Source organism: Chrysemys picta, chromosome 1 (assembly GCF_011386835.1).
Source record: "Chrysemys picta bellii isolate R12L10 chromosome 1, ASM1138683v2, whole genome shotgun sequence".
NCBI lineage: Eukaryota > Metazoa > Chordata > Testudines > Emydidae > Chrysemys > Chrysemys picta.
In genome coordinates, this window is record NC_088791.1 from 321,539,175 (window position 1) to 321,557,607 (window position 18,433).

Below are 18,433 nucleotides of genomic sequence, written 5' to 3' on the forward strand. Positions count from 1 at the left end.
AGATGCAGGGAAAAGCAGAGGCTGCGACTAGTCTGGTGTCTCACACATACAGCCCAGGGTGGAGCGATGTCCTGAGTGTGGGGAAATTGTCCAGCCAGGGAAGCTGTCTGAGGATGAGCTGCCCCGGGCGATGAGTATTCCAGGAGATCGCTGCTGGGTATCAGGGCAGAATGGTAGATCCCGGGAGGGAAGCTACCTGGGAAAGGGAAGCAGTTCAGGGTTGAGGACAGGGACCTGCTGACTGTTGGAGGACTTGATGTGTGTGTTTAAGGGGAGGGGTCCATGCATGGAACTGTCTACCGCTGCTGGCCGGGAGGGTGAACGAGACAAAAAGACTCATCATGGGCCGGGGAATGTCCAGAGAAAGGGACTTTCTCACGGGTCCGGCGTGCGGGGAGCACCTCTGAGGCCGGGCAGCGGGGGAAGGCGGCCCGGACGGGTCAGTTGTGCAGCTTCGGGCGCGCGGACATAGCGCCCGCAGCGCAGCTCGCTACGCTCAGCCCCGCCCCGGCCCGCGTGGGGCGCTAAGAGGAGTGTGTGCGCGCGGGGGTGGGTGTGTCAGGCACCAGCATTGGACCCGCCCATCGCTGTTAGTCCCGCCCCCCGCGATTCTGTCACTTCCTGCTCTCGTCCTGCTGTCTGCGTCCGGGTCGCGCCGCCGGGTCCCTCCTTACCCGCCCGTAGCGGGACACGCACTTTCCCTGCCGGGGCAGAAGCAGCCGCCAGCGGCGAGGCCCGGGCGGCTTGTGCGGGGAGGGGAACACGGGGCTCCTCTCCTCGTCCCCACGAGGCGCCTGGGGCTGTGCCCTGGGGGGACGCGCCTGAGGGCCCCGGCTGCCTGCAGCGGGGCGGCCCCTCCCGCTCCCCGAGGCAGGAAGATGCCGGTGAAGAAGAAAAGAAAATCCGCGGCGGCGGCGGCAGCGGATGAGACCGGCCTCAAGAAATGTAAACTGGGCAGGTACCGTATCCCCGCCCCCCGTGGTCCCTGCTGCGGCGTCGCTAGGCTGCAGCGTGGGGGCGGCGTTGCTGGGCAGCGGGGTGTCAGCGCTGCACGGTGCCACTGGGCACGTGTTGGTGCCCCAGGGCGGGTGACACCGAGACCTGCTGTCACAGCTCAGAGTGGATCTGAAACGTGCTGTGGCTTGGCGACACGTGTCCTCACGTCGCGACATCAGTTGGCTGCGACATCCCATGGTGTCATGGCGTGCTGGCATATTGACACATGCTGTCCTGTTGCTCTGATATGGGGTGTTGTATCGGAGCAGGGCGGCCCAGCCATTCAGTGCAGCACATAGTACAGTGACAGCTTGACATAACATAATGGGGTCACAGACACATCTTGCATGTTGTGGCATGGCCTCCATGTTTGGCTTGTTCAACAAGCTTGAGGGGACTAGCTTACAACCCTGCCTCTCTTTCCTATTCTATTTTGCATAACTGTGCCATTTACTATGGAGCTTGGGTTGCTCCCAATATCTGTCTCCTTGTTCAAACCCACTGCATCACACTTGCTGTTCTGTAGATCTGGGAGGCTGGGTTTCATAGTACCCATAATCTCTAGGTTAGGTTACAGTATGTGTAGCAGAATGGGAGTAGGGCGGCAGGATTCACAACAAAACAAGGAAGCCTAGAATACTCAAAACAAGTGAGAAGTATCTCATTAAAATTAATGAATATACCAGAGATCTGCTGAATATCTAAAGTCCCTTTTCAAAGGCCACTTGTGCTTCACTACCAGATAAACAGATTAGAGCAACAATTAAACGTTATAATACACCCATCTGAACAAAATATAATAGGAACTAACTAGTATAGTTTCTGTAAAGGGAAATTGTGCCTCTCTAATCTGTTAGAATTATTTGAGCATTTCAGTAAAATAGTGAGTGGAAGAGAACCAACTGACTGAAGTTATAAGGACTTCCAAGAAGCCTTTGACAAGTTTCTCACAAGAGGAAATTTAGTAGCTATGGGGTGAAAAGCAAAGGATTGTCATGGATTAGCAATTTGCTAAAAGACAGAAAACAAAGAATATGAATGGAGTAGTCAGTTTTCACCATGGCAAAAGGTTAACAGTGGAATGCTCTAATGTTCTGTATCAGGTCCAGTGTTTTAAAAAAGTTATTAAACTGGGGGGAAAATAACCAAAACTCACTGTATGGCTTTGTTTCTTCCTAATTATTTACATTTTTAATCTCAAATTGATAGATGCTTTTCTTCAGCACAGCGTTAAATGGAGCTTGTCATTTAAGACCTGATTTTACAAAGTGCTGAATGTCCTGAACTCCCAGTGAATTTTGCAGTGTTTTATTAGGTGATAAATGTGCCCAGCACCTCACAGCATTGGAACCTTCTTTTCATGTTTAACACGTCTCATTTTAAAGTTGCCATGAAGGAATTGCATAATTCCAAATCCTCTTTTAATGTCAGTTTTTACCTCATTATTACATAAACTAATAATTTTAATAATGTAAAAGGATGTCTTCTAAGTTTGAAAGAAGACTTTCTAAAGGTGTTATAGTTTGTTAAAGATTATGTGACCACTTTTAATTGAAAGAAATGTAGGTTATGAAGTGTAATCTATGTAGAATGATGGACTGTACAGATTTTACCTCATACACATTTGCACGTCACAATGAAGTCAATTGGGGTTTAGTGCACATACGCAAGAGCAGAACCTGATCTTTACTGTCTACATATTGTGTGTGTGTAAAATTAATGGATTTACCATGGATTGTTTATTGTTGTTATTTTCTCTGGCATCCAGACACACTGTGCATGCCCATTTATAGGATATGTGATGATATAAACATGTTTACATTAGAAAAAGAGAACAAAATTTTTCAAATGTATATATGTAAATAAAAATAGTGTGACTCTCAAAGGTGCTGAACTCTGTGGTTCCCCTTAGTGAGATTTGTGGGTGCTCAACACTTCTGAAAAATCAGGCCACTTACATTAGGATATTTAATTATGGATTTTGAAGCCTAACTAGGCACTCAGGTTTAAATATTTGGCTGACAACATAAGAGCTATTGCTGTTGCATTGATATTTTGACAGACCACATATTTTGTGCTCTTGCAAACTAGTAGTATTTTTAAATATCGGACAAGGAATATTTGTCATAAATTTGGCAGTGTGAGAGAACTAACTACAACTCTTATCAATGCATAGAATTTATGTGAAGTACTGTATCAAACTGCTACCACTAAAACAAATTCCATATATGCTGATTGTTCATGAAGACATTTTTTGGTTTAGTTCTGACTAGTAATAAAGTATTTGGAACTTAATAGAAAATAGTCATTTCTAAAAAATGAGGAACAGTGGATGTAACATTTTAGGCATGTGTATTTTTATAAGCTATTGCAGATCGCAAGCCTCTGGTAAAGTGATAAGTGGAGAGGAGCATTTTTCAAGCAAGAAGTGCCTGGCTTGGTTTTATGAATATGCAGGTATGGAAGTAACTACAGACATGTTTAAAATCATATGGGTTTGTTTGAAATTAACAAGCTAATAATAAATTTTAAAAAATTAACACTTGTTTTTTCACATTTAATGTTTTCTGAATAAATAGGCCATAAGACACATGAATTGGTGTTTCTTGTACAATTGTGTTTCCAGCTAAAAAGTATCCCTCTAACTTCTTTAGAACCCACATCTCTTTCCCATCTCCTCCTCCTCCTCTTCTACTTGATCAGTACTCCTAAGGCTTATTACTTACTGTGGCCTTATTTAAAATAATACAGCTGTGTTGCATTGTACACAGTGGTTATCCAGAAGCCAAACAAGTGTCCTTCCTATTGATTCGGGGGAAACAAAACACAGTAAAAGCAAAAAGATTCTCCAGACAGTGAAATAACATCTAATTATCTTTTGCATGACTAAATTTTGTTATTTAAAACATAATGGGGAGGGTCATTCAGTAACACTGTGCATTAGTTCATAATACTGTACCCTAAATTTTTGCTTTAATTTATGACAACAGACAGACCCCACAAACAGAAAAGATTTGTTTTAAACGTTAAAGAAAGTTACCTTTTTATACATTAAGCCTGCTGTGCAGCTGATCACTCAGTTTAACAAAAACCTCAGTGTGTTTTGTGTAATTTGTTAAGCACTTTTTGCTGCTTATTTACTACTAAACAGTTAGTTAGAAATTGGGCCTTAGGAAATTGCTAACGTTTACAGAGCCCTTCTTCTCTAGAAAAACAACAAGGAGTCCGGTGGCACCTTAAAGACTAACATTTATTTGGGCATAAGCTTTCATAGGTAAAAAACCACTTCTTCAGATCCATGAAAGCTTATTCCCAAATAAATCTGTTAGTCTTTAAGGTGCCACCGGACTCCTTCTTGTTTTTGTGGATACAGACTAACACAACTACCCCCCATACTTGACAACTTCTCTACATTACTGATTAAAATTCATCCTAAGTAGTTTGATTAAGTCATTACTGTTCGCTAGCACATGTGAAATGAGTTGGTTTTGTCCACTAGGAATTGGATCGAGTATCCATATCACAACTGATACCAATTAACACTTTTTTTGATAGTCTCAGCTGAGAAGCTTAGAAGTGAACTACCTTCTCACCCCTAGCAGTGGCCTCTCCAAACTACATTTGAGGCAGATTAGCCTGGGCTCTGCCACGTTTTTCCAGTGGAAAAGTAGAGGATTTCAATCTCAAGGACTTTTGTTCATTAAATTCATAGTGCTTTTATGAAATCTAAATTGATGTACAATTTGCAGTTTTATTTTATAGGGTCTTGAACTATGTGAATTTATCTTCTATATTTAAAAAAAAATAATTTATTTATCATTGCATATTAACCAGTGGACTAAATGTTTTTAAGGATACAATTAAATGATTTCTCTTCTAATCTAAACATGTAATCTTTTTTAAAAATATATTATGTAGAGAGGAAAAAACTGTAACAACAATGAAGTTGCAACCCATTGAATGGATTTCATACATAGTGTCCTTTACAAAGTGCTAAGTGTCTGATTGTGCAAACACACTCAAGTACTTCCATTGAAGTCAATGGGGCTGTTAATTGTAAAGGAAAGTTCCTCATATTTGTAACAGTTTCAGGATTGAATTCTCAACTATTAAATATATTCCATGCTCAAGAAAACCACGTACTTGGACAGCAGTGTGCTACCTTGTACTAGATCCATAAGCCAGTGGTTGTGCTCTGCAAACCAGATTCACTTTCCTGTCTGCCAATAGCACGCATTACCTGAAAAGGAAATAACTTTTAATATTCAGAATTGACTATGGCTCTAATTCCATTAATCAGCAGAATTACCAGTTTTTTAAAATGAGTTCTGATTCAGGATCATAGCCATGATACTGCTAATTTAAGATGGCTATAATGCATGGAAAAGTATAGGTCTCTCTCATCCCCTCCAACGCTAACCGTGTACCCCAAAAAGTAGTAATTTGCAAAATTACCATAGTTGTCCCAAAAACATAACATGCACCCTTTTGTAGTTTGGTAACATGCTGTTTTAGCAGATACCTAAGTAATTATCCAGGACCTAGCAAAATGGTATGTAAAGTAAATAGACATTCCAACAACATGTGTCCATCCAGCTTTGTTAATAGCCCGGTTGGAGTAATTGTTGGAACAAACTCATCAGAAATATCTGAAGTATCAGGGAGAGGATCATAGCAACAATGCAATGGATAAACCCCAGAATATGTCTGTATGTGGTTTTTTTTAATACGATGCCAAGTTTGCTGCTTGTCAGAGGCTTTATTATACAAAGGGGCAGCATATAGCATAAAACCAAGCATAACAATCCCAGCAAGCTCATCCTTAGATGCTATGTAATACATTTAATGTTATCACACTATTGTTATTTATTATAAAATTACATCCAAAATGCTAAATTATCAGCTAAACTGAGGCTATGGACAATTATTAATTGGTAAATAATTAATTTCATATAACTTGATTCCTCCCCTGAAAATTTAGTCTTAAACCATCTCAGCAGTACTTAAAAAATAATAATAAAAACTATAGCTACTTGGCCTCAGTGAATGCTTTCCTTGACAAAATAGCTGTTGTATGGCTTTGTTGACTAGGTCAAAGCATGTTGAAGATGGCTGAGTTATCAAATAGCCTTTGAGGATACTTTGTAAGTGATAACTGGTACTCTTTACTTTTCATCTTCCCCTGCGATACAGATAGGGTCATTTTCTACCACAAAGGCTATAGATACAAGTAATGCTGTAATTCTGTATCAGTTCTTAAATGTAATCTTTTATTTAATATCTCTTGTTTTTATGTATGTAACCAAAATTAGCAATGATTGTAATTTGAATGTTATATAACTTAGACTGATTTCTTTTTGGTTTTGAAGGTCCTGATGAAGTTGTAGGGCCAGAGGGAATGGAAAAGTTCTGTGAAGACATTGGTGTTGAACCTGAAAACGTAGGTTTTACTGCTGAACATTAATGGAAATTTAAGTAAATAAATTGAACTTTTTTGCATAAGACTAAATTTAAACTTCAATAAGTGAAAGGGGAAAGTGTTGTGGCTTCTTAATTATGGGGGCTTTTTCCTGTATTCTCAAGGTTACAATTGGGGAGGTTTGTGGTTTTTTTTGTTTTTTTGTTTTTTAAGTGTGTCAACTAAGTTTATTTTAAAAAGAATAGATATACTTTATTTTCTGAAATGTAGGATTAGGGAAAGATTGTCACACAGAATTCAACTAATTTACCTACATTTCACATTTTGGAATCCTTTAAGTCTGTAGCACAATCACTTAATTATTTGAATGTTTTAGATGTTCTTCATAAACCTCTAGATATCCATTTGTAAATTATAGTTGTAAATATTGTCTTCTTTGTATACTGACATTTTCCTTTCTTTTTTCCCCTCAGATTATTATGTTAGTTTTAGCCTGGAAATTAGAGGCTGAAAGCATGGGATTTTTTACCAAGGAAGAATGGTTAAAGGGGATGACCTCGTTACAGTAAGAGTTTTTTATACATGATAGCATGTTCAAATTTGTGTTTGAGGAAGCACCTATTAATTGCCCTTCTCTCAATTTCTGGATAGTATGCAGGACTGATGATAAAATATAGCACCTTTTGCACATAGGTCTCCAATTCTAGTCAGCAGACACACGAGTGAGTGGATATGGAGATATACCAGTGTTGAGGTATATTGGTGGGCAATATGGGGAAATTTGCATTATTGCATCCTACACCAACTCAGTGGATAGAGGATTTCAATATCCAGTCTCTATTGCTGTCAGTCATCTTTATTATTATAGGCAAGGGGCTGGAAATGACACCTATGTTTACATTGCCTAATGCTTTCCATTGTAAAAGATTCTTGGGACCATTCTTTGAGAAGCTCTCATATCTCCATTGTTCACAGGTCTTTGATATTGTCAGTGGGAAAGCCCTGAGGCTAGAGACGTCTTTCCTTTCTCTCATGAAATTCCATCCAGCTTTTTGCCGAGATACTAGTGAAATCAGGGTTTCCTTTCTTTCTCTCTGTTGCTCAGGAAACTTTTGACAACATGCCAAGATAATAACTAAATGTGAACATTCTAAGGCTGGGCTGCTACGGCAACAACAGCACACACTGTAATGGAGATGCTAGGAAGGTGCCAGAGCAGCTGTAGTTTGGGGAAAAGAAAGCTGGGCTCACCCCCCTGATCTGGCACATGACCCCAGTAGCCTATGCTCCCTGCAAGGGTGTCACATGGGACAGGATTCTCCACTTCCCAGTGAGTGCTGGGGAAGAGAGAGTCAGATGAGGGTCCACTCTGTAAACCCACCTGGACCCAGCAGCTCATTTTCCCCCTTGACCTCGAAGGGCATCCCATGGGGCAGGAACCCCCCTAGCTCCCCCTCTTTTTGTTTAATTTTTTTTTAAAGAACTTTTTAAGAAATTACATACAAAAAACTGTCAAAATAATGTTATTTAGGTTGCAAAGTCAAGCACTCAAAAGTTAGGAAATGCCAGACTTACAGTTGCCTCTTCAACCTTAATTCAATCCTTTGTGTATATGTATTTTGATAGTCTTTAATTACATGATTACATACTATTTTTTTCACAGGGCCTCTGCCTCAGTCAGTGCACAGGATGGACGCACAAGAGGGCAAAATTAAGGTTACTTGTGCAACTATACATCTAACATTTCCTAACTTTGGAGTGATTTACTATGCAACCTAAATAATAATTTTAACATACTAGGTTTTTTGTATGCAATTACTTATATTTTGTCCAAAAGTGGGCTTTGTAGATGTGCAAGATGACGGTTTCTTGCCTCAGAGATCTTATATTCTACCTAGAAATTTACATGGAAGAAGAGGAATTAAAATCTGGGATTTTAATTAAATTTAATTCTGTATGTAACTTGCACCCTTTTTAACTCTGTCTCTTTTCTTTGTTTTTAACCATAGTTATTTTAGTCCTTCCCTTTTTAATACTTCGATTGTTGTTTTAACGGAAACTTATTGACAACTCCTTTCCTTTGAATCGTTGGTTCTCCTTTTTTCCTTTATAAATAAAACAATAAGAAGTCACCAGGACCAGGTGGTAATCAGAACTACTAACTGTGATATGTAACTTATCTCTTAAATCAGTCTCTGTACCAGATGACTGGAAGATAGATAATGTAAAGCTGATTTTTAAAAAAGGCTCCAGGGGCAATCCTGGCAATTATAGGCTAGTAAGACTAATTTCAGTACCAAGAAAATTGGTTAAAACTATAGTAAAGAACTGAACAATCAGACCCAGATAACAAAATATGTTGGGGAAGAGTTAATAATTTATAAAGAGAAATCATGCCTGTTAGAATTCTTTGAGGGTGTCAACAAGCATGTGGAAAATGGTGATCCAGTTGATGTAGTGTACTTGGACTTTCAGAAAGTCTTTGACAGGGTCCTACACCGAAGGCTCTTAAGCAAACTAAGCAGTCATGGGATAAGAGGGAAGGCCCTCTCATGGATCAGTAATTGGTTAAAAGATAGGATACAAAGGGTAGGAATAAATGGTCCGTTTTCACAATGGAAAATGGTAAATAGTGGCATCCTGCAAGGATCAGTACTGGGACCTGAACTGTTCAACAGATTCATAAATGATCTGGAAAAGCAGGTAAACAGTGAGATGGCAAAGTTTGCAGATGATACAAAATTACTCAAGATCGTTAAATCCAAAATTGACTTCAAAGAGTTGCAAAGGAATCTCACAAAACTGGGTGACTGGGCAACAAAATGGCAGAGGAAATTCCATGTTAAGTGCAAAGTAATGCACATTGGAAAACATAATCCCAACTGAATTTACAACATGATGGGGGTCTAAATTAGCTGTTACCACTCAAGAAAGAGATCTTAGAGTCATTGTGGATAGTTCTTTAAAAACATCCGCTCAGTGTACAGCAGCAGTCAAAAAAAGCTAGGAGCATGTTAGGAGCCATTAGGAAAGGGATAGATAATAAGACAGAAAATATCATCATGCCACTATATAAATCCATGATACACCCACACCTTGAATACTGTGTGCAGTTCTGATCATTCCATCTCAAAAATATATATATATTAAAAGTGGAAAAGGTACAGAGAAGAGCTACAAAAATGATTGGGGTATGGAGTAGCTTCCATATGAGTAGAGACGAAAAAAGACAGGAACTCTTCAGCTTAGAGAAAATATGACTAAGGGGTGATATGATAGACCTCTATAACATCATGAATGGTGAGGAGAAAATGAATTAAAAAGTGTTGTTTACCCCTTCACATACCATAAGAATCTGTGGTCACCAAATGAAATTAATAGGCAGCAGGTTTAAAACAAATATAAGGAAGTACTTCTTCACACAACGTACAGTCAACTTAGGGAATTTATTGCCAAGGGATGTTGTGAAAGTATAACTGTTTTAAAAAAAAAATTAGTTAAGTTTATGGAGGATAGCTACATCAATAGCTATTAGTCAAGATGGTTCAGCAAGACAGCCCCATGGTCTGTGTGCCCCTTAACCTCCAACTGCCAGAAGCTAGGATTGGATGACAGAAGACGGATCAATTGAAATTGCTCTGTTCTGTTCATTCCCTCTGAAGCATCTGGCACTAGCCACTGTCCGAAGCCAGGGTACTGGGCTAGATGGACAATAGGTCTGACCCATTATGGCCATTCTTATGTTCTTATGAGCATCATTTAACTTTCCTTCCTGCTTAATTCCTCCGCATCATCACCTCTCCTTCCCTTCTTCTAAAACCCAACCGAAAGTAGTAAGTTTAATGTAAATGAAACCTTCCACCAGTTATTTCATTCAGTTGATCATCTGACATTGTGGGACCTCTAGTGCAACAAAGATGTGCTTCTCTGCTACTCCCACTAATAATTTGGAAGAAGTTGAAGGGACTGCTTCTTTACATGACTGGAGAAACAGGCAGCATGGATTCAGTCCTCAGTGCACTTCTGTTCAGTTGAATCAGCCATTGGAGTTGATCATCAATTGGAGGTGGGAGCTGCAGAGAGGCCTTCTCTCTCCCTTGCAGATGGAAAAAAATGGCTCAAATAAAGCATATATATGTCAGTACCATTTAAGCCTTGGAGTTTTATGATATGGGTGGTGGTATTTCGTTTTGTGGGAGTACTGGACACACTAGCATAAAGCTTTATTTTTTGTTCTTTTTAAAAAAAATCTGGTAGATAAGTAACCAATGAGAACTTGGTGACAGACTGCTTTTGTCCAAAAATCCAGGTTCTCATCTCCGTGCAAGGTGTCTACTTTCCTCTGACACATCAGGTATCACTAAAGGCAGGATACTCGGCCGATGGACAATGATTATTATGGCATTTTCTATGTGGAGTCTGCCTTACGTAGACCCCAAAATAGAAGTCAAAGTACCACTCATTCTTGGCATTATATTGGCTTACATATTGCATACCTATATGTATTGCAGACATATTTTTTATATTTCAGTTAATGTCAGGACAAAGGTTCCAACAATGAAAGAGACAGGCTTGTTGTGTATGCATCTTGGTTTTATTTTAAATTTTAACTCTACTGTATTCAAATTTAGGGACAAGTGTCCAGAGTGAAAGTTGACAAATACATGGTTCAGGCTTTCCTGGGAAGATAAATAAAAACTGAACTAATTTAGATCTTGTTATTATTTATGTAGAGGCTCACCATATTTTACAAAACAAATAAGGCAGGGTTGAGGTTAAGTGTTAAGTGTAAAACTAATAAGTTTTGTAATGTGTATGTACAATTTCATTATTGTATTATTTAGTGAGGACTGATCTTCTTTGCACTCTACAGATTTGGCCCAGGGCCTGTGCCATTTTGTGTAGTTGCTAGTGCCCTCCACCAGCAGCAAAAAGTCTGCCAGGTAGAAGTTGTGACAGAGCAAAATGTCAGCAGTATTCTTCCCCTGGGAGGCATAGAGTGAGCCAACACAACCCAAAGTAGGAGATGCTGGTTGGGAAGGAGGCACATCATTTCAGCAACATGCACTGCAAGATTCCTAATGGCCTCTCTTTCATATATAACCCCTGCAATAGAACCCCAATGGAGTGCAGCGTTAATATAACCAACTGCTCTTCTTTGAAGTGAATCCCTACAGTGGGATCCACAGGTGAAAATTACCCATTCTGTGCCAGTGTTGGTGAATCTAGCCCATACACTTTTTTTTTTTTAGAGCCATGCTAAGAAAAATATTTCCAAAGCTATTTTTGACAGAGCCAATTTCATGAGCAATAATTTTTATACTTGTAAATTCTGTTCTGTAATTTGTGAACCACTTTTTTCTGCCAGTCCCAGTTTAATGGGCACTGAGCAGTTCATGCTGTGGTATTTGCTCTCAGCTTTCAGTTAAGTCATATAAAAGAGGCTCTAGGATATTTTGCATAGTGCTTGAGCAATCCTGCAACTCTTACATATGTATAACTAATGAAAATTTTGTATATGCAAGGTGTGCAGCATAAGGACTTTACTTACAGCTAGATTTTGCACTTACTGACACTGAACGGTACCTCACTCCATAAGGCTTGAAATACTTGCAGAGTAAGCATTGGCTTGCTAAACCCAGGGTTGTGAGTTCAATCCTTGAGGGGGCCACTTAGGGATCGGGGCAAAAATCTGTCTGGGGATTGTTCCTGCTTTGAGCAGGGGGTTGGACTAGATGACCTCCTGAGGTCCCTTCCAACCCTGATATTCTATGATACTAAACAAGTAAGCTGGCAGAATCTGGTCCTTGGTAATTTAAAAGGTTGTACTTTGAATAGTACAAGAAGTGAATTTAAACTGTGTACTTGGTAAACGAAAGTCCTTTTACATGGCCTGAGCATCCGGAATGTCAGTGATTTGTGAATGGTGAATGCTTCTGAAAAACAGGTCTATATTACCCTCGGCAAGCATATTTATAATAGGCGCAAACTTGACCCTTGCATATCATGTTTTTATTAATTATTATTATTTATTTAACATTATTTATTTGGTTTTGTTTAAGGTGTGACTGCACAGAAAAGTTACAGAGTAAGTTTGATTTTTTGCGGTCACAACTGAATGACATTTCATCCTTTAAGAATATCTACAGATATGCCTTTGATTTTGCAAGGGTAAGTCTGTCTGATCATTAGAACATTTGAGTACAAGTTCCTTTATCAATTTTTCCTAAGTGCTCCTTTCTTTGTAATTTTAGGATAAAGACCAGCGAAGTCTTGATATTGATACTGCAAAATCTATGTTAGCGCTTTTGCTTGGAAGAACATGGCCACTGTTCTCAGTATTTTATCAGTACTTGGAGGTATGCACTCTGTTATTGTTTTAAAAAATAAATTGTCTCAGCTGTCTGGAGGGTGACATTACAGTGTGCTGCTGTAAGAAGAGGTTTTGAGGATTGTGCACCTCTGTGTGAGGGTACAGCTATATTGCTCCTCCATTGCACCTTGATTGACACATTTATGAAACAGTAATAGCTTCTGTATATTTCAAAGGAGAACTTCTTTTTCCTATCCTCTGCACCCTCCCAAGCCAAAGTGAGCTGTAATATAAGTAGCTGAAATTTCTTTCTTCTCATATCGAAAAGGTAAACTTGGAGTTAAATGTGCCTCTCTACCACTTAAGCCACTACATGACCCAAAGTGAGTATCTTTGGGGACTCTACTTTAGCTCATAGCCTGGAGGGAAGGAGAATCCCTTGTTGAATTTGATTCAGGGCAAGATGTAAAATATACCCTATTGTCCACGCTTCTCAATAACACCCACTAGATTCTCCTGATATTTTATCTTCTGGATACTATTCACAACCAGTTTCCTCAGAGAAACTCTCTGGCTTCTGGAGAGGGTTGCAGAATATATCCCCCCTAATCTTCTATTTGTTTTTTCAGCTGGTGTTATATGCCCTTAGATACCAATTTGATGGGCATCTTGTGAATTGATGAAATAATGGATGTTAGTATCCAGTAATGGAATTGCATACATTGGGAAATAACTCAAGACGACTCTAGAAATACTAAAAATTAAAGACATATTTTTATCAGATTCCCTGATTAAATATTTTTTTATTTTTCTTAGCAATCAAAGTATAGAGTTATGAACAAGGATCAGTGGTACAATGTGTTAGAATTCAGCAGAACTGTGCATGCAGATCTTAGCAACTACGATGAAGATGGTGCATGTAAGTGTTCATAACATTGTTTATTCAAGTGTAGTTTCAATATTCCCAGTTCCCAGAATGGAGGAATAAATTTAAGTTCCATGAAAGGAAACTTTACTTTAAAGTACAAAATATAATTTAGAATAAACCTAAAGAAAAACTGGCCCAATGGCTTACAAGCAACAGGCCAGATCATCAGCAGTTGTTAATTGCTGTAACTCCCTTGAAGCACACACAGCTGTACCAATTTACAGGAGCTGAGGATCTGATCCATTGTGTTCAGCTGCTACACGACAACCAGGGTTTGGACACAACCTCTCTTCTGAGCCAATGAATTCTGGGCTCCAGTTAAACTGAGGCAACATAGTTTCCCATCCTTGGGGAATGATCTGTGGTTTTCTTCCAGCCAGAGCTAAAGTACAGTCAAGTATATTACATTTTTATTGAATAAGGCATATTGCTCCTTATTCTAGACAACAGCATGCAATTTTGAAATCTTTAGCAAAAGGGAATTCTTTAGCCTGGTTTGTAGCATAGCTCTATTAAGATGTTAATTTAATATCATCTTACTAATTTAATAAAATCTACTCAAACTGTCAAATGCTTTATTTTAAAAAACAAACAAACAAAACTTCACCTTCTCCAGCCCCCAAATACAACTCTCATTCATCAGGTTTTGGTGTGGTATAATTTTAGTTATCTTAAATTCTTCATAAACATTTGATCATAATAATTGACACTGAACACTACGTAGACTAAATGATTTAGCCTTTATAGTTCAAGAGGAGACTAAAAAGTAGTTTTTAAAGGCTTTGCATCGTGTAACTTTGAACATTGCTATTTCCAGGGCCCGTTCTCCTTGATGAATTTGTTGAGTGGCAAAAAGTTCGTCAAGTGTCATAGCAAGAACTTTGAAGAAAATGCAGAATTTTTTGATGCCCACCTCTATACAAACTAATGAGACAAAACCAAGGGTTGCATTTTCATGCTTATGAAAGACTTTACAGTGATTTTTTTTTTTCCTTTTTTTTTAAAGGAAGTTTTCTTGTTACATGTGATATGGGCATTGAACCACACCTCTTCTGAGACTGAAAGTTGGAGTTTGTTTTTGAGTCTTATGTTTATAGCATTTATTTCAGAACAATAAAGATCCAGATTTGTGACAAAGGCCTAAAAGTGAAGGATGTCCCATGAGTGTGGTGTCTATTTTTGAAATTCAAAACTTTTCAGATTTTACTTTCTCAGAAATGCCCTTTGCTCTGAGTTGTGTGGGTTTTTTTAACTGGCACTGTAGTATGCTGATGGTATGATTGTCTTGTGCGATACAAGTTAGACGGAATGACTGTTGATCTTAAGCTCCGATTATTCGTTTGCATACTAGTATCAGACATGGGTTGTGCCACAACATTCATCTCCAGGTGGAGACAAAGGCCTTAAAAATTCATTTTTCTCCACTACTCAGTCAGGGCTGTATCATTTAAAGGCATGGCCATTTTAAAAAAGTCAAATGTGCATGGCTCCATATGCTGTATAGCTAGAAAATAGTTACTTGTATATCAAACGGTACTAACGTTAATACTGTTTGGTACAACAAGGCAGCTGGACATTCTTACCACAGTTTAGTCTCTGGATTGCTTTGAGTGAAAAGTGCAATTTATATTTTAAAAGGGAAAGCTGGGAACACCTGATGACTTGGCTACAAGGCTAATTTAGATTCTTATACAGTGGACTAGACGCATTCACAAAGGTGATCCTCTTAACTGTTGCTCCCTGAAGGTTTTTTTTATAAATATATTTAAGGCCAGAAGGGACCATTAGATCATCTAATTTGACCTCCTGTATATCGCAAACCATTACATTTCCCCCAGTTACTCCTGTATTGATCCCTATAACTGCTTTCCATTGCCGCATTTTGGCATCTGATACCAGCTCACAGCATTTAAATCTGGGGGAATGGTATCACTATACTTTCCTATCAGTGAAGATGGATGCCACATTGAAGTCTTGGCATACTCGTGAAGAAGAGGGAGAGGAATTTAATGAGAAAATGTGGAAGTCTGGGATGAGTGAGGGAATGAAGCATTTGTGACCCCTGCCTTATTATATTATTACTTATACTGTAGTAGAACCACACAACTCCAATCAGTGATCAAGGCCCCATTGTGCCAAATGCTGTAAATGCAAAAAATAAAAAACATAGTGTGCTCCTTGGGGCAGGGACTACGCTAGCTGTGACTTGAAGATCTTTGCCTCAGGGAAGTGATAACTGTTTTGCACACATTCTATCCAGGCTCAGGAAAGACCAGGAAAACTCATACCTGATGTAACTTTTTTCCTGGCTTCAGTAACTAATTTACAGTAGATAAAAGGGGGGGGAATAGTGTCTCCATGTTCTTGTTGTTCTACAGTAGAGAAATGTTACTACTCTTTCTAGATTTACCGATTGTTCAAGGTGCAGGAGACAATGACAGCCAATGCTGTCCCATGAGCAGTCTTATAGGGGTCACTTTATACTGTAGATTTACACTTCTTTTATGGCTCTGTCCAAGTGAAGAAGCATTGCAAAAGACATTGAAACACTTTGAGCTTGCTATGCTTATACAATAGCTCATCTCCACACACATACTACAGTTGTCCTAAGCATTTTTCAGGCCTTTTAGAAAAAAAGACCTTTGCTTAAGTCCAGCTGATGTGTGCAGTCTACAACGTTGTCTCCCAAATATGAAAGCCACACATTCTGTATTTGCTGGTACTTCTAATTTCATCCACAACACCGTGCCTTTTGTTTGCAAATTACCCTATATCTCCTGCAGAGAAGCAGTGCCAAGTCCTTTGAGAGTTATTTCAGCAGTCCCAGAATGCATTGACAGAGCAAGAGTTATAAGGTATGTGGGATCAGTATGCACCAGAAAAAGTTCTAAGGAAGAACAAAAACTGCTATGTGGGTGCCTTGAACTGTTGGAAGAAGCAAAACATGAAATGAATTCTTGAAGTTAAGCAAGGATATCATTGCCGGGAGAGTGTTCAGACCCTGTGAGGCTCAGAAAGATTTAACTCTTTTTTTCCAAAAGTCTTGGAATATAGGTTAAGACATTAACTGTTTGTAGTGTAAAAAAAATTATCCTTGTAAGTAATCGAGAACTATTGTGAATTCTGTTTAAACAAGATGGTCCTAGGAGGTGGTAATAGTGTGAAACAGAGTGATGCATATGCCAATGCCCAGGTGTTTAAATACTTAATGTTGCGATACCAATTGATATATCAGAGTGTCTTTATATCTCTGAAGTTTTTGTCAGTATTCCTATAATAAATCCATATTTCAGGGATTTATAACTTGATTGTGTGATTAAAAATCATATGAATTACTGTATAACTACTTAGCCTGGGAATGAATGTATTTAGACTTTTAAAAAATCAGTATAATTTTTCAAATTGAATAAAACAGAAGCAGGTTTTTAAAGTTATGTTTTTGTGCTCATAACTGCAGTCGGGCTTGTTCTTTAAAAGTGAACTACTGGCTTACACAGTTTAAATGTGGACTTGTCACTTTATCTGTTTTGTTGGAGGGGAGAGTACTTAAACCTCTCTACATCTTATTGCAGATAAGTGCCAAAAAGGCTACTAATGTATTTCCTCACCTGTATGTCCATGTCCACAAGCCACATCTGAGTCTATCTGAATGCTTTAGCCTCAGAATTTAGTTTTGCTTTGCTCAGGAGCATTTCAATCAATGGATTAAAAATCTACAACCACGTTTTCATTATATTAAAAAAAGAGAGTTCACAAGTAAAATGCATTGTCACATTTATGACAATAAAAGTAAAGAAACGTAAGTGGAATAAAATATATTGTGTCTTCCAAAACCTGATGATAATGGTGTCTCTTCTGTGGTATTCTAAATAGAAAACTCCCCCTCACTTCTTATGTTTTCAGATAGTTCCTTTTTATATGCCTTGTGTGGGTAATGTACAATTTTCTTATTTCATAACAGTTCATATTTTTTTTAAAAGAAATGTTCAGAGTGAGGAGGTTAATAGTTCATCTATTTAAAGATTTGACCCATTTAAAAGTCTTAGTAATTAAAGGGTTAGCTATATATTCATATAATGCAAACACTTATTCACATGCCTAACTTTATGCTTGTGCATAAAGTTCACTTACTTAAGCATAAAGTTAAACATGCATATGTGTTCGCAAAATTGGGACCTATGTTAGCTCTTTGTTTCGTATTTAACTTTACCATTTAAGCATCTACTCCTTTCCTAATATGACTTTGTAATTTCACTTGTTTATATGGTGGAATTGTTTACATTAGGATTTGATTAATATAGATACAAACTTGTTATAGGTCACATTGTTAGAAGGGGGTATGTCATAGTCCATATTTGAACTGTTTGTTATTTCTTGGATATCCTTGTTTCACCTTTCCAAAGTCTTTAAGTAGAATTACTGGTAGTGATGACAACATGCAATTTTCAACAGGGACCATAAATTTAACTAATGTTTCTGATGTATTTTGTTTTCAAAGCTAGTGAATAGTTTTGTGCAAAATGTACAAACTTGTCTAAGTTTGGCCTTGTTAAAAATAAAGAATAAAAATAACTTACGTAGTAGGGCAGAAAATCTGTTCCTGCTTCTGTCATGGTGCCTCTTTATCAGTTATTCATTTGTGTATATTCCACTGTGTTTAAAATCAAATGTACAACATTGTGCTAAAACACAGCTTTACTGAATAACTTCTGTCTCTGCCTGAATTGCTGGAGAATAGAGATTTGCTCTCAAATAAGAGCAGCAAAGTGACATGTCA

The 18,433-nt window shown here is 38.4% G+C and overlaps 1 protein-coding gene across 4 annotated transcripts; it reads left to right on the plus strand.

Moving 5' to 3' along the window:
* The first annotated feature begins 478 nt into the window (after positions 1-478).
* DCUN1D5 (defective in cullin neddylation 1 domain containing 5) lies at positions 479-18,268 on the plus strand. 4 transcript variants are annotated; one of them, XM_065581526.1, is made up of 9 exons: positions 661-958; positions 3,362-3,453; positions 6,366-6,436; positions 6,889-6,980; positions 8,079-8,131; positions 12,478-12,586; positions 12,670-12,774; positions 13,545-13,647; positions 14,474-18,268. In XM_065581526.1, the coding sequence occupies exons 4-9, from the start codon at positions 6,954-6,956 to the stop codon at positions 14,527-14,529; spliced, it is 453 nt and encodes a 150-aa protein (XP_065437598.1). In that variant the 5' UTR covers positions 661-958; positions 3,362-3,453; positions 6,366-6,436; positions 6,889-6,953; the 3' UTR covers positions 14,530-18,268. The 4 variants fall into 4 exon arrangements, with proteins under 4 accessions (XP_065437597.1, XP_005300415.1, XP_008176871.1 ...); XM_065581525.1 differs by lacking the exon at positions 8,079-8,131 and having other exon boundaries at positions 479-958; XM_005300358.4 differs by lacking the exons at positions 8,079-8,131; positions 13,545-13,647 and having other exon boundaries at positions 636-958.
* Positions 18,269-18,433: the final 165 nt, after the last annotated feature.

Bases quoted from the DNA above. Each gene is read 5' to 3' on its own strand.
- DCUN1D5 (XM_065581525.1), top strand. From the start codon at position 879: ATGCCGGTGAAGAAGAAAAGAAAATCCGCGGCGGCGGCGGCAGCGGAT. The intron at 959-3,361 runs GTACCGTATCCC...TATTTTTATAAG, and splicing joins AAGAAATGTAAACTGGGCAG to CTATTGCAGATCGCAAGCCT. The intron at 12,775-13,544 runs GTATGCACTCTG...TATTTTTCTTAG, and splicing joins TATTTTATCAGTACTTGGAG to CAATCAAAGTATAGAGTTAT.